The sequence below is a fragment of the Chamaea fasciata genome, unplaced genomic scaffold (genome assembly GCF_029207755.1).
Source record: "Chamaea fasciata isolate MVZ Bird 193981 ecotype frontalis unplaced genomic scaffold, bChaFas1.0.hap1 SCAF_24, whole genome shotgun sequence".
Lineage (NCBI taxonomy): Eukaryota > Metazoa > Chordata > Aves > Passeriformes > Sylviidae > Chamaea > Chamaea fasciata.
Window position 1 is genome coordinate 813416 of NW_027094109.1, and position 13266 is coordinate 826681.

General features: G+C 49.2%; 1 protein-coding gene across 2 annotated transcripts in view; it reads right to left on the reverse strand.

Annotated features, from left to right (window-relative positions):
- Positions 1-5518: 5518 nt before the first annotated feature.
- The window catches only part of FLI1 (Fli-1 proto-oncogene, ETS transcription factor), a 72309-nt gene continuing 64561 nt past the window's right edge, over positions 5519-13266 (reverse strand). Inside the window, exons 6-9 of one of the 2 annotated variants that reach the window (XM_066203376.1) lie at positions 11344-11409; positions 10080-10139; positions 8933-8980; positions 5519-7958 (exon numbers count right to left, since the gene is read on the reverse strand). In XM_066203376.1, the coding sequence (XP_066059473.1) occupies positions 7429-7958; positions 8933-8980; positions 10080-10139; positions 11344-11409 (704 nt within the window). In that variant the 3' untranslated portion in view covers positions 5519-7428. The remainder of the gene's footprint in view (positions 7959-8932; positions 8981-10079; positions 10140-11343; positions 11410-13266) is intronic. The other variant, XM_066203377.1, reaches the window with a different exon arrangement.

The window sequence follows — 13266 nt, forward strand, 5'->3', positions numbered from 1 at the left end:
GCACTTGGACAAACTCACTGCTGCACATAAATTCTGCCTGCTCAGGGGAGGTGGATGAGCGAGGGGAGGCTGGAGATGAGACAGACTCACTTGGAGGCTCCCTTTTTTATACTGCTGGCCAAATTTAAGGACAGAAAGCATTAAGCCCTCGGTCCCCTGGGCAACCACATCCCAACCAGCTGTGCAAAATCACCGCGTTAGTCTGTTGTGACGGGCCAGCACGGAGGCAGGTCGGGATGCTGGGGACCATGGGGGATGCTGGGGGGCACAGCGGTGCTGGGGGGCCGTAGGGATGCGGGGGACCGTCGGGGATGCGAGGGATGCAGCGATCCCCGCGGTGTTTTCTGAGCCGCTGCCACAGGATGGCACCGCTCACCTGCGGATCGGCCGCTCCGCGGCCCCAAACTCCGCACGGCGACCGCGGCAACCTTGAGAAGCAAAGCAAGAATTTATTGGGACTGTTCCGCGTTTTATTACACAAAGTTCAATGCATTGAGTGGCTCGGTGTTGGCACGGGCCGTGCTAACAGGGTATATTTAGTCCCTTCACAGAGGTGTTGGGAATTCTCGGTGGTGAATTCGGAGGAGATGTGTGAGTGGAGGGCTGGGGGCTGGAAACATCGGCTGCTGCTGCGCCCAAAGCGGAGCGAGGGGGATCAGGAACGGCGAGGTTGGGTCTGAAGAGACCCATATTCCATAGGGAACTCTGCTCTGGAACGTCAGAGCACACACTGCTCCCTGCTTTGTGCCTCAGTTTCCCCAGCAGTTAAAACCCAACAGCACAGTGCTGCTGGGTTAATTTATGCTTGGATTCCATGACCTCAGAGGGCTTTTCCAAACTCACGGATTCCATGATTCTACCACAGACCACCTCGGGACGGCCCCGAGTCCTTGCTGTGTTAGTTTTGCAGGCGTGCCCAAGGTTCCTGCTCAGATGAAGCTCCCCCGTGCTCTGGAAGCAGCAGGGAGCAAATTCCCCCAAGGAGTCACTGTCACTGTGGCAGAGCCTGAAATGCCATCATATCCCTTGGGACAGTTCTGAAAGCCCAGATCACATCCCTTTGTGCTGCTGTGCCTGGAGCTCCACAAACACTGCCGTGGAACCAGGCAGAATCCCAGGCTGGTTTGGGCTGGAAGGCACCTTGAAGCTCACCTCCTTCTACTCCCATGCCAGGCCCCCCTGCTCCCCTCTATCCCTCATGGAGCAGGATGCTGCTCCCCAAATCCCCACAGCAAGGCTGGAATGCTGGTACCCCTGGGTCTTCAGACCTTGGAATGTGCTGGCTGAGGATTTTGGGGAGCTGCTCAACTCCCTGTCAGCCTTGAGCCTCCTGAAGGGGAGCGTTAAGGCAAGTTTTAAATCCTCCACAGAAACATCTGCCCCAACCTGAACGCCCTTCTTAATTCGTTTTACTGTAACACTACAGTACACTATTATATCAAATATGTGTATATGCACACACACAATTACATCCAATATGTATTTATATATATCCTGTTCTATGAAATACACATAAATCCATATGAAATCACAGAGTGCTTTAGGCCAGAAGGGACCTTAAAGCTCATCCCGTTCCACCCCCTGCCACGGGCACTATCCCACGTTGCTCCAAGCCCTGTCCAGCCTGGCCTTGAACACTTCCAGGGATGTGGCAAGTGTATAGGTAATAGGTGTAAAAATGTAACATTTAGATGTAATGTATGTAAGGGATGGATGGATGGATGGATGGATGGATAGATAGATAGATAATGTGTGTATTACACATGGGTCCTGAGGGAGACAGAAAACCCAGGGAAGGTGTCCAGGTTTCCACAGGTGCCCTCTGCCAACACTCCCAGCACAGCCCCTGCAGCCGCTGCACGGAGACCTTGGGAACACCACCCCCGTGCTCCCGAGGGCTGGGGATGTCCCTGCCCAGCCCGGCACGGGCTGCAGAGAGGAGGCTCTGCCGGCCTGAGCACGGCGCTCGCAGCAGCAGGGAGGGGAGGGACGTGCATCTAGCACTGGACTTTACAGCTCCGGGAGACAGAAACTTCGGGAGAAGCCAAAGCAAGTAACAAGTTTGCAGCAGTTCCTGGAAAGGAAGGAGCCAGCTCTGGTGGTGAAATCGCATCAAACTGCCAGAGCCCCAGGCTCCTCATCCTCCTTCACCACTGCAGCTTCAAATAAGAACTCCAGGGCTGCATTCTTGGGGTTCCTTGGGGCAGCTCCCCCGCTGTGGGGTGCAGGGCTAATGATCTTACTGCTGCCGTGGCCTCAAAACTGCTCTGCCTTTGGTCTTCACATTCAGTGGGTTTGGTATCAGGCTCTGTTTGCTGCTCTTGGAGCCCGAAGAGCTGATTTTTGCCAAGGATCTCTAATTCTATTCTGATATATTAGAAGAATCTGAGCTTCACGCACAGGGATTTCTACCTTTGTAGTGGAAAAAATCCTAACACACAAGCTAAATTATGTGTTGTCATTCCCCACACGACCTTAATTCTTTTCTGATACAACAGAAAGGTCTGAGCTTTATTTGCCGTGAGTTCTGATTTCACAGATGAACATTTTCATGAGTATGTTATGCTGGGTATTGTGCAAAAATATACAAATAAGGTCTTTGAAGTGAATTTATAAACGCCAGCCCCTGACGTGCCCCTGGACTGCAGCTCTAATTAACACCAAATGCAGCCACGCTCGGTTTGACGTGGGAGAACAGACTTTGGTAGGCAGCAGGCTGAAGTCTCACCAACTAATTTCACAGAAGTTATTAAAAATACTGGATCAGCACAGCAAAGCAGCCTGTAAAAACTCTATTACTGTAATAGGATAATGAAGTAAAGCTGGCTGCTTTCATCCAGCATTTCCACACTGATGGCTCTTTCCCTGTGACGCAGAGGTGGGAAACAGCAGCTGGGTTCATCCCTCCTTTGAGCACAGAGCTTCAGGCCCAGGCATTTACTGCCATGGATGTGGATGAAGCATTGCTGGGCAAGTCCAGCCTCACATTAAATATTTACACCAACAGAAGTTCTGGAAGATTTCCCCCATAATTAATGCCTCAGCTGGGGGAGAGTGCACTTGTTGGGCATGAGTATGAGAAATCTGTCTTTGTCTTACTAAGGGAAGGTCTTGACACAGGGAAATCCCTCTCCGCTGTCCTGGCAGAGGGAAATCCATCTCCTTTGCACAGTACTGTTAGAAATCTGCAGCTGTTTGGAAGCTCATCCTCAGGGCTAAAATACAATTTTTAGGTATATAAACTAGGAAGGTGCCAGTGTGCACAGGGGGTGGGTTCTGGCATGATCTCAGGGACAGGAGTGATCTCAGGTGCTTGGCTCTGGGAGGATTTGTTATCCCCTACTTTAGTGCATCTAACAAGTGCTTAAGCTGGGAGCTCCATCTTCTAGTGGGGATAAAAAGCCTGCTCCAAAATCCAGTTCAAAGCAGGTTCTAAACCCGCTGGCTGTAATTAAGCAGGAGGAATTCATACACACAGAGGCAGGACCAGCTCAACCAGAGAAAAGCAGGAGAGAGATCCAGAACTCTGAGCCTGTAAAGCCATCGCCGATTCTACCCAATGTACAGGCTGCACTCTCTATTTATAGACAGAGGAATGTAGAGTTAGTTCCAGTTTGGCATGTTTGAGCTAGATCCCACTCAGGGTTTGAGGCTGGTGGAACAGAAATCCTGGGGAAATACCAGATCCCTGGAAATCAGCAGCTGAATTTACCCTGATTGCAACAGGAGCTGGGTTTCCTGGGGAGCTCTGTGTCCTGAATGTCAATGTAGAGAAGGTTTTTTGCTGCCCCTGTTGACTCCCAGCTCACAACCATGTGATCCCAACCATCTGTCTGGTAAAGTTTCTGATTTAAGCCTGAAACACTTGAATTCCATCTGCCTTGTCCTCCTGGGAAAAGCAGAAAGTAGCATTAGGGCTGTCAAATTCCTTGTTTGCTTTGTCCCAGTGTGCCCCAGAAACTTGGGATGGGAGGGGAGAGCCCTGTTCCCACCCCTGGCACTTCCAACACGGCAAAGTCAGGCTGATTTTGAGGGGTACAAATTACCTACTCCAAGCTCTGTCTTATTACTCTTTTTCTACATGAGGAATGTTAATTATGAAGATCTTATGAAAATGCTCTAAAAGGTGCCTGGGAAGTGCCCCAGCAGTGTGAGGCTGTCTGGCACTCCGGGTGGAGATCTCCTTGCTCTAATATCTCTGGATTCCATGGGAATGCTTGGAGTGAGAGGCAAAATCTGTCTAAAGCTAAATATTAGCAAATACTAGAAAATAAATTCATATCTAAAGCTAAATATTGGTAAATACTAGGAAGGATTAATGCCAGCAAGTACCCTGAAGGAAAAGATGAAAGGAGGCAGAGAAGACCTGAGCTGGGATGCGGCTGCTCACCTCCCATCTCAGGAGGGCTCCTTTAACACACTGGGCAGCCAGAATCAGATGCTTTGTAAATTGTTGGTTATTTTCAAGTGTCTTCTTTTCCCCCCAAGGTTCCTGCTGGCCAAATTTTGCTAACAGGGGCATCTTTGTACTCTGATAACCTTCAGACTCTGCCTTTAGATGCTTTTGGGCAATCTCCTCTTCTAATTTTCCTATTACTGGCAGGCGGGCAGGACACGGTTTTCAAATAAAATACTTGATATTTCCACTGATGCTGCACAGCCAGAATTAATCTCACTGGTGCTGCAGTGGAAAACAACGGAGATAAGCAACAAACCACTTGCTCTTGTGACTAAATTGAGCAACTCTGGTGGAATCCACAGAGGGAGCGGAGCAGCTCTGGGGTGCTGGAAGTGACCCTTTTCCCGGGCCAATCAAGCTTTGTGCTGGTGCTCAGCAACAAAAGGTTGTGTGCAGGAAGGAAGTTCTGTGCTTGTGCAGCCCTGGCTTCCCAAGGCTTTATCAGGTCTGCAGGAGCTCCAGATATCTCTCAGGACCACTGTGCAAAACTGCAGGAAGTGCCTCAGCCTGACCTTTACCCACAATCAGAAGATTCCTTGGCAGAGCTTGTTTTTGCAGCCTCCACCTCAGGAATGCTGTGGAGCACTGGCTTTCCCTGGGGTTTGGGGATAGGTGGGAAACAGGAGCAGGCTGGGCACACACTGACATTCCTGGGGGGCCCTGGGGCACCCCAAGAGCCACCTTGGCACTTCAGCTTCTGAGCTCTGGCTGCCCTTCCATTTCCTCTGTCTCTCCACGGACAAGAGCCTGGGCTTTAATCCTTTCAACAACCAAATCCAGTCTGATCAACTCTAGCGACAATTTTCTCCAATGAGTGGTCAATACTACAGGGATCAGGATGTGTTGCCACTACTGTGGAGCTGCTTGCTTTCCCTTTTTAGCTAAATTTAATTTCAAGTGCATGCAAGTGTGAGAGGGGAGGGAGAGAGTGGGACAATGTGATGCCTTAGAGAGGAAAGCCACCATTTATTTTGTCACTTTTTTTTTTTGTACATCATCTTCTTCATACAACTGTTTCACTGTAACATTAATACACAAAAAACCAGCAAACCACCAAGATAGCTTGCAAAATTATATATATATTTTAATATCCAAAAAGTACATTGCATATATATAGTAGCAAAAGCCCCGTTTCCATGGGTAGTTCCTTCATACTTAAATTTTGCGATTATTGCAGAAATGTTACTTAAAAACACCCCGAAAGCACTAAGACCTAACTGTATTAGCTTGATCTTCTCTTCCCACTTTGTTAAATAATGGCATCAGTGCTTGTGTTTAACGTTCTGAGCAGACTCCAACGCTCTGGTTTCAGACTCCCCTCCTGCAATTGGATGCACATGGACCAAATCCCACCCCCACAGAGTCCCAGGGGTTGGTCTAGACTAGATAGTTGTGATCCTGTTAATTGGCTGACACTTAATACAAGTCAGCTAATGGGTTGTACACGGAAATCTCGCCCCCCAGATATCTGTTCCAAACCCCAAATGCTTGTGGTTTACCCTCTGTTTATGGCACCAAACCGCCGCTTGTGCAGCGTCACATTCACACGTGCAAAGCTGGGGATGGCTGAGAGTTCTGGAAGGGGTCGGATTTCCACAGAACCCCCCAGCAGGAGCCATCAAAAAGAGGAGTATTTCGTTGTTTTATCTATGAAGTGGTTAAGATCTTCCCAAAGTTCAGGATTTGGGTGAAAAGCGATCACAGAATATTGCAATGGTTGCCTCGAGATGTTGGGCCTGTTTTCAATCAGCCTCACTGCAAACATGGGAGTAAGTGGAGGTAATTTGCAGACAGCCACAACAGACTAATACAGAAAATCCTCTCCTCTAGACAAACCCAAGGCAATCTGGAATGTTTCTGGCCACTTTGGGGGTCAGTCATGGATCCAATTGCAGGACCAAGCCTATCTCCAACAGATACATTACTCATGTCTTTTTTTTTTTTTTTTAGCAAAAAGTACAAAGCTACAGCCCAAATGTACAGATTGAAAAGATGTACAAATTACATTAAAAAAATAAACAAAAACAACCGAGCTGATAGTAAAAAACAAACCTGCATTTGTGACCGAGGTCAACTCGTTTTATTTACTCTTTCTTTTAAAACTGTGAGATATAGGGAAAAATAACTCTGCATAATTTATACAGTAATTTGCCTTCTGGTTTGTTGACCCTTGGTTTGACGGTCTGACAAACGCACAGCGTTCGCGAATCGGTGCTTCCAGAGCCCCGCGGCTCGGGCTGAGCCAGGGACCTGCTGTCGTTTATTCACTTCACTTCTGCTCTCGAGGAGTGTCTGTGCTTGACTTTGTGTTACGCTTTGTTCTGGTTCCTGCTGCTTTCTGAGTTCACACACAGTCGAATGAAGTTGTGGTCTAGAAAAGTTCCTTCAATGCCCTTTACTTCTTAAAATATACATGTACATATATATATATATATATGAATATATATATATATATATATTTAATTTCCAGTTGGGTGAAAATCCTCCTCTGCCTTAGAGCTAAGATTCCAGTTGTGGTTCCCAGCAGCCCAACGTCCTCCACTGAATGGTCAAATGGCCAGTGAGAAAAACCCCATTTTGGTCATCTTTTCCTATGACCCACTACTGGATCTATGCTTTGTCAAAAGCCTTTGAATTCTTAAAAATTCCTCTCATCCAAAAGCTAATAATCATTCCAGGGAATGGTGAACCATCTTCATCGTCACTTTCTACAGAGGACACAAGCCTTAAACACCAAAGAAAATGCAGAGTACTGGCCCACAGGAGCTTCCATCTCTCCGTTCAAGACACAAGAGGCAAAGTTACAAAAGTAAAAGTTTTGGTCCAGGAATAACAAATATCCAGTTTTAATTCTTCCCCAGAAAGGCCACAATTATCCATTAGGGGTCCCCCCAAAAAAACCATAAAAATCCCAGGAGTTAAGAAAAAGTCCAACCAGACTGCTCAAGGCCACTGGCAGATCAAAGCATTTAGTAATAGCTGCCCAAGTGTGGTGTGACGTGGGCGTTGGGGTGGCGGGGCACGTTGGGGTTGGGATAAATGCTTCCTGCAGGGGAGGTCCAATAGGGGGAGGCCGCTCCAAAGAAACTGGATGATGTGACAGGCATGGAGGAGGGGTGTGGGGGCACAAAGTTCACCTTCTGCTGGTGGGCATGGTAGGATGGCATGTAGGACAGATCCGACGGGTACTTGTACATGGAGGACTCGGTGGGGTGGGGCTGCAGGGCCTGGGCGATGCCGTGAAAGTCAAATTTGTAGGCATACCTCTTGCCGTGCACTTTGGTCATAATGTTCTTGTCGTAGTAGTATCGCAGCGCCCGGCTCAGCTTGTCATAATTCATGTTGGGTTTGCTTTTCCTCTCGCCCCAGCGCCGCGCCACCTCGTCAGGGTCCGTCATCTTGAACTCGCCGTTGGTGCCCTCCCAGGTGATGCAGCTGGCGTTGGAGCTGTCCGACAGCAGCTCCAGCAGGAACTGCCACAGCTGGATCTGCCCGCTCCCTGCAGACACGAGCCAAGGGGAAAGGAAATGACTCGGGCCTTCCTGCTCCGGGGCACAGACAAAGGCAGGAAACAGAAGGACTATCTCGATCTCGACTGGGAACTGCTCCTTCAGGCCTTGGAAAGGCGGCCCTAGGAGTGGATAAACTGTTCCCAGCAAACAAGTTACTCAGCCCTTTGTTCTGGGCCTGGGCCTGAGGTCACATTACATTTCATAACGGTTGCCTTTGGCCTTAAAATCCTCGGGCTATTCTTATGAACAAGGTTTTCTGTGAGGACACTGCTCTGCGGAGTTTCCACTGACTGGTTAGCACAGTGTACTTCACCCCTCCACTGCTCACTGTTTGCCATGGAGATTGATTTGGAATACTCCAGCTCTCTTTCCAGTGGGTGATCTGAGTTACACAGGATGATTTGTTCCCCAGATGACTCCTGGTTTTACTCTGTAGTTGTACAAGTAGTTAAGGGTAAGTTAGGAGCCTTACAGGCATCCCATGTGTACAAATTTGGTTAGTTGGAGCAGGATTTGCTCCAGGCTCACTCCCTGAAATCAGGGATTATTTACTGCAGATGATGTGCTAGGGACAGTTACACTGTGACTTTCAGAGATGTTTTGTGCCTTTTTTCTTGTAACCCACAGCAGACAGTGAAAAATTAATCTGTGCTGCAAATCTGAGAGACCAGCACTTCAGTCTCCTATAAAACTCTTCTTAGGGAATGCTGGGTTTGGGTCAGAACATCCAGGATGGTGATTTTGTCCTGACAGAGATGATGTTGCACCACTTTCCTCACTTTTCTTTAAGGATTTTGGCGAAAACACTTGTGAGGTGACAGCTACCGAGTTCAGTGGCTCTCACAGGTCCCCCCATGGGTGCAGGGACAGCAGCTGCTCCCCTAGTGCAGGCTGGAGCAGCAGCTCCAAGGAAAAAATCACCTGTTTGATAAGGGGGGTCTGAAATGTAAAATGAACTCACCTGGATTGGCCAGACGGCTGCTGGTGGGCCCCAGGATTTGGTAGGGATCTAAAAAATAAAATAGAGTTTAAAAATAATCACCCAACAAAATTTAAAGGATGTTTCATCAAAAAGAAACTCTGGGTCGTTATGTTTTTTCTAGAACCTAAATTTTCATTTTCTTTACTCTTTCTGCCCCTTCTCCCAGGGCCTGGAAATGCTCCTTCTTTCTTTCTTAGCAAACCTCCAAGTGTTTCTGGAATCCAGAATGGCACAGCCGCAGTTTCTGACACTGCTCTCAGATCTGCCTGCTTTTGCAGTTTGGGATCTCCTTGGACATACCCTGCACTGTGTGGAAACCAGAATACATCAAATGTGGGAAAAAACCTGTGCGATAGGAGAACAGCCATAAGGCAGGAGCAAACGCATTTCTCCTTACAAAAATGAACTAAATAAAAAAGAGAGCAGATGAGATTTTCAGATTCACTTGTTAGCAGCTGAGCTTGCTGCCCTGGGAGGGCAGGAAATATTCACCCAAGTCTCTCTTTGTGAAGCAAACACGGCTTTAGAGAGATGAGAGTAACAGGAGTTTGTTGCTGGCTCCGCCGAGACTGAGTGGTTCTTGCAAACCTCACAAAGCATTTATTAGGAATGAATTCCTTCCCTTTCTGTGGGGCCTCCTCAGCCCTAATCTCTACACTTCTCCTCTGCCTCTCTCTGGTTGTGGTGATTTGGATCTGCAGCATTTGTTCGTGGATTGAATCGGTGCCAAGAGAGCCAAGCCCCAGAGCAGAGGAAGGGGATGGAAAGCAGCTGTGTCGGGCAGGGAAGGTGGGAAGGCAGCGAGAACACGCTCTGCTCTGCCCAGTGGGGCTGCTTTCCTCCTCTGCTCTGCTCTGGAAGCCCTGCTGGGGTGGCTGGAGACGCTTGCAGCGCAAAGGGACAAGCTGGGATGCTCCACAGGGATCAGACACTGCAGATCCTGGCACAGGGATGTTCCTTTGGCTGGGGAAGGGCAGAGCAGCCACACAGAGCCCGCTGGGAAGAGCTGCTGGCACAGCTCAGTCCCTGTCCTGAGCCTTCCCCTGCTGTCCCCTGCCTGGGGCTGCTCCACACGGGAATTCCCCCAGGCTGCTCCCAGTCCAAGGCTCACAGAATCCACTCTCACCTGGCTGGGGCCGCTGCTGCTCTGTCTTGTTCACATTTTGTGTCCCTGTGACAGGAGGGCCTGGAAAGAGAGAAGGGGTTTATGGGGACGGAGAACAGGTACAAAGTACAAAATACATCCCACAGGAATCACAGCAATTGCAAGGGAAAGGTTTGCTCAGACTAAGAGCTGGTATTTTGGGGATTGCACTATACAATCAAGAGATGTCCCTGGAAATTTAAATTTTCAGTGTAAAATGAAAATACACCAATAAGGACAGCATTATTTAGATATTTATAATTCGCTAAATTGGCAGTGAGACAAAGAAAATATTATGTAGATACTTCATTAATTTTCTTTTATTGCAACTGAACTTCCATTCTAGTTTGCAACCATGTTGTGAACAAAAAATTGGATTATTAAATGTACAAATTCTGACTTCTTTCCACATTGGAGCTTTTCCCTTTTTTTTTTTTTTTTTGCAAATGCAAATTCTTTTCTAGAAAAAAAATAAAAAGGGGGTTATCAAACATTTAGTTGAAAATATCATGGTGATTTGTGAAAATCCCTTCACCAGGAAGATCTGCTCCTCCTCTTTGTATCATTTCTCACAACAGAAAACTGTGACTCAAAGAGCAATTTTCACATTCGGGGTGAGCACAGCTCAGGAAGCTGCAGAACAAAGGGAGGGGACTCTGCCAGGTGCTGCCACATGGATTTACACCAGGAGTACCTTGCTGAGGGTCAGATGTGCCCACCCTGCAGAGGGAGAAGCCCCAGCAGTGGGGCAGGGGACAGTGGCTCAGAGCCAGCAGGCTGTGCCACCACAACGCGGATTTTTAGGGGCAGAGAATTGATCTGGGATATCATCCCCCTCCCGGGGATCCAAGGCACTCTAAACCCGGTAAGAACAAGAACTGGGAGTGAGCAGGGCTCGAGCAGAGGGCCCCATCTGCCTGCTGGACTTTGCCTTTCTGGAAAGCTGGCAGAAACTCTCAGAATGTGCCTGGACTGTCCAGACCTGTCCCTAAACCCGTCGCAGCATGGGACAGGCCTGTGATTAACAGGGTGTCTGTGCAGAGGATTTGCTCCTGGCCCCTTAACCAAACCCTACAAGTATTACTCTGTCCATAACATCATTCTGCTTCTTATCTGTCCCCAATTCTACCTCTTATCTATCCCCAAATCTTCTGCCCTTCTGACACACCTAACACAGGCCAGCTGAGCCCAAGTCTCATTTTAATCTTCCATTGCACAGTTTGTGATTCCCACTGGGGCAACTTACTTTTGGAGAGGCCAGAATTCCCATTACTGCCCCATCCTCCTCTCCTGACTGCATCATAGGAGGGATCTAATGACAAAAGACAACAGGCACAGAGGGGTTGAAATGAACTTTTCCTAGAAAAAAAAGGTGTAAGAATCTGGCTTTGCTTTGTGGTCCCAGCTGGCTTCGCTGCGTTTTTTTCCTCTCCCACATCTCCAGTGCTCCCCTAACCTCTCACAGAAGAATAAAAAGGGGTGTAAATGCAGCAGTGAGGCTCTTTGGGCAATTCTCAAGCCTGACGCATTCTGACCGTGAAATGCTGTCATTGCACTCAGTGGAATTCAGTGTGACCCATCCCAGCCAAAAGGAGACCCCTTTCTCTTATCCCAAAATTCAGAGGACCACAGGCAGAAGAGGAGGAAGAGGTGAACCCTGTTATTATTTCACAGAAATTAAAAGAGGATTTTAAACCTGGAGAGGCCGGGGATTCGAGGACACAATAAGGAGGCTGTTTCCAGGAGAGGGAAAAGGGGGAAAAGCATCCTCCAGGGACATCCCACGTGCCCCTCTGCCCAGCACCTCCTGCCTGTGGGGCTGGGCAGCTCCCTGAGGATCCATCCCAGGCACTGGCACATTCCTCCAGCGCTGGGAAAGCCGCTGAGGCTTTGAAACTACAGCCTTGCAGTTACTGGCATGGGAAGGAAAACAGAGGGACGGGAGAGGGGAGGGTGGAGGAGCCAGAGGAGGAGGGAAGAGAGAGCAATGGGGGAAAACAGAGCTCGTGTAATCTGCCTGTTTTTATTTTTATTTTACTTGTTTATTTTTTTCCCTTTTTGCTGAAACCACAAACCCCACTGCAAATAGATCAGACTGGAAAACAAACCACTGTGGTTTCAGCTGGGACAGAGAGTGGGACGGGACAGCTCGGGAAGAGGGAGGGAACAGCCTCATCCACGCTGTTCCAGCAGGGAAACCTGGCCCAGTCTGGATCCCTGTCCCCAGTCGGGATCCCTGTCCCATTAGGGATCCCTGTCCCATTCCGGATCCCTGTCCCCATTAGGGATCCCTGTCCCATTCCGGATCCCTGTCCCATTCCGGATCCCTGTCCCATTCTGGATCCCTGTCCCATTCCGGATCCCTGTCCCATTCCGGATCCCTGTCCCATTCTGGATCCCTGTCCCATTAGGGATCCCTGTCCCATTAGGGATCCCTGTCCCCATTAGGATGCCTGTCCCCATTAGAAATTCCCTGTCCCCATTAAGGATCCTTGTCCCCATTAGGGATCCCTGTCCCATTCCGGATCCCTGTCCCCATTAGGGATCCCTGTCCCATTCCGGATCCCTGTCCCATTCCAGATCCCTGTCCCCATTAGGGATCCCTGTCCCATTCTGGATCCCTGTCCCATTCCGGATCCCTGTCCCCATTAGGGATCCCTGTCCCATTCTGGATCCCTGTCCCATTAGGGATCCCTGTCCCATTCCGGATCCCTCACCCATTCTGGATCCCTGTCCCATTCCGGATCCCTGTCCCATTAGGGATCCCTGTCCCATTCCGGATCCCTGACCCATTCTGGATCCCTGTCCCATTCCGGATCCCTGTCCCATTAGGGATCCCTGTCCCATTCTGGATCCCTGTCCCATTCTGGATCCCTGTCCCATTCCGGATCCCTGTCCCATTAGGGATCCCTGTCCCATTCCGGATCCCTGACCCATTCTGGATCCCTGTCCCATTCTGGATCCCTGTCCCCATTAGGGATCCCTGTCCCATTCCGGATCCCTGTCCCATTAGGGATCCCTGTCCCATTAGGGATCCCTGTCCCATTAGGGATCCCTGTCCCATTCCGGATCCCTGACCCATTCTGGATCCCTGTCCCATTCCAGATCCCTGTCCCCATTAGGGATCCCTGTCCCATTCTGGATCCCTGTCCCATTCTGGATCCCTGTC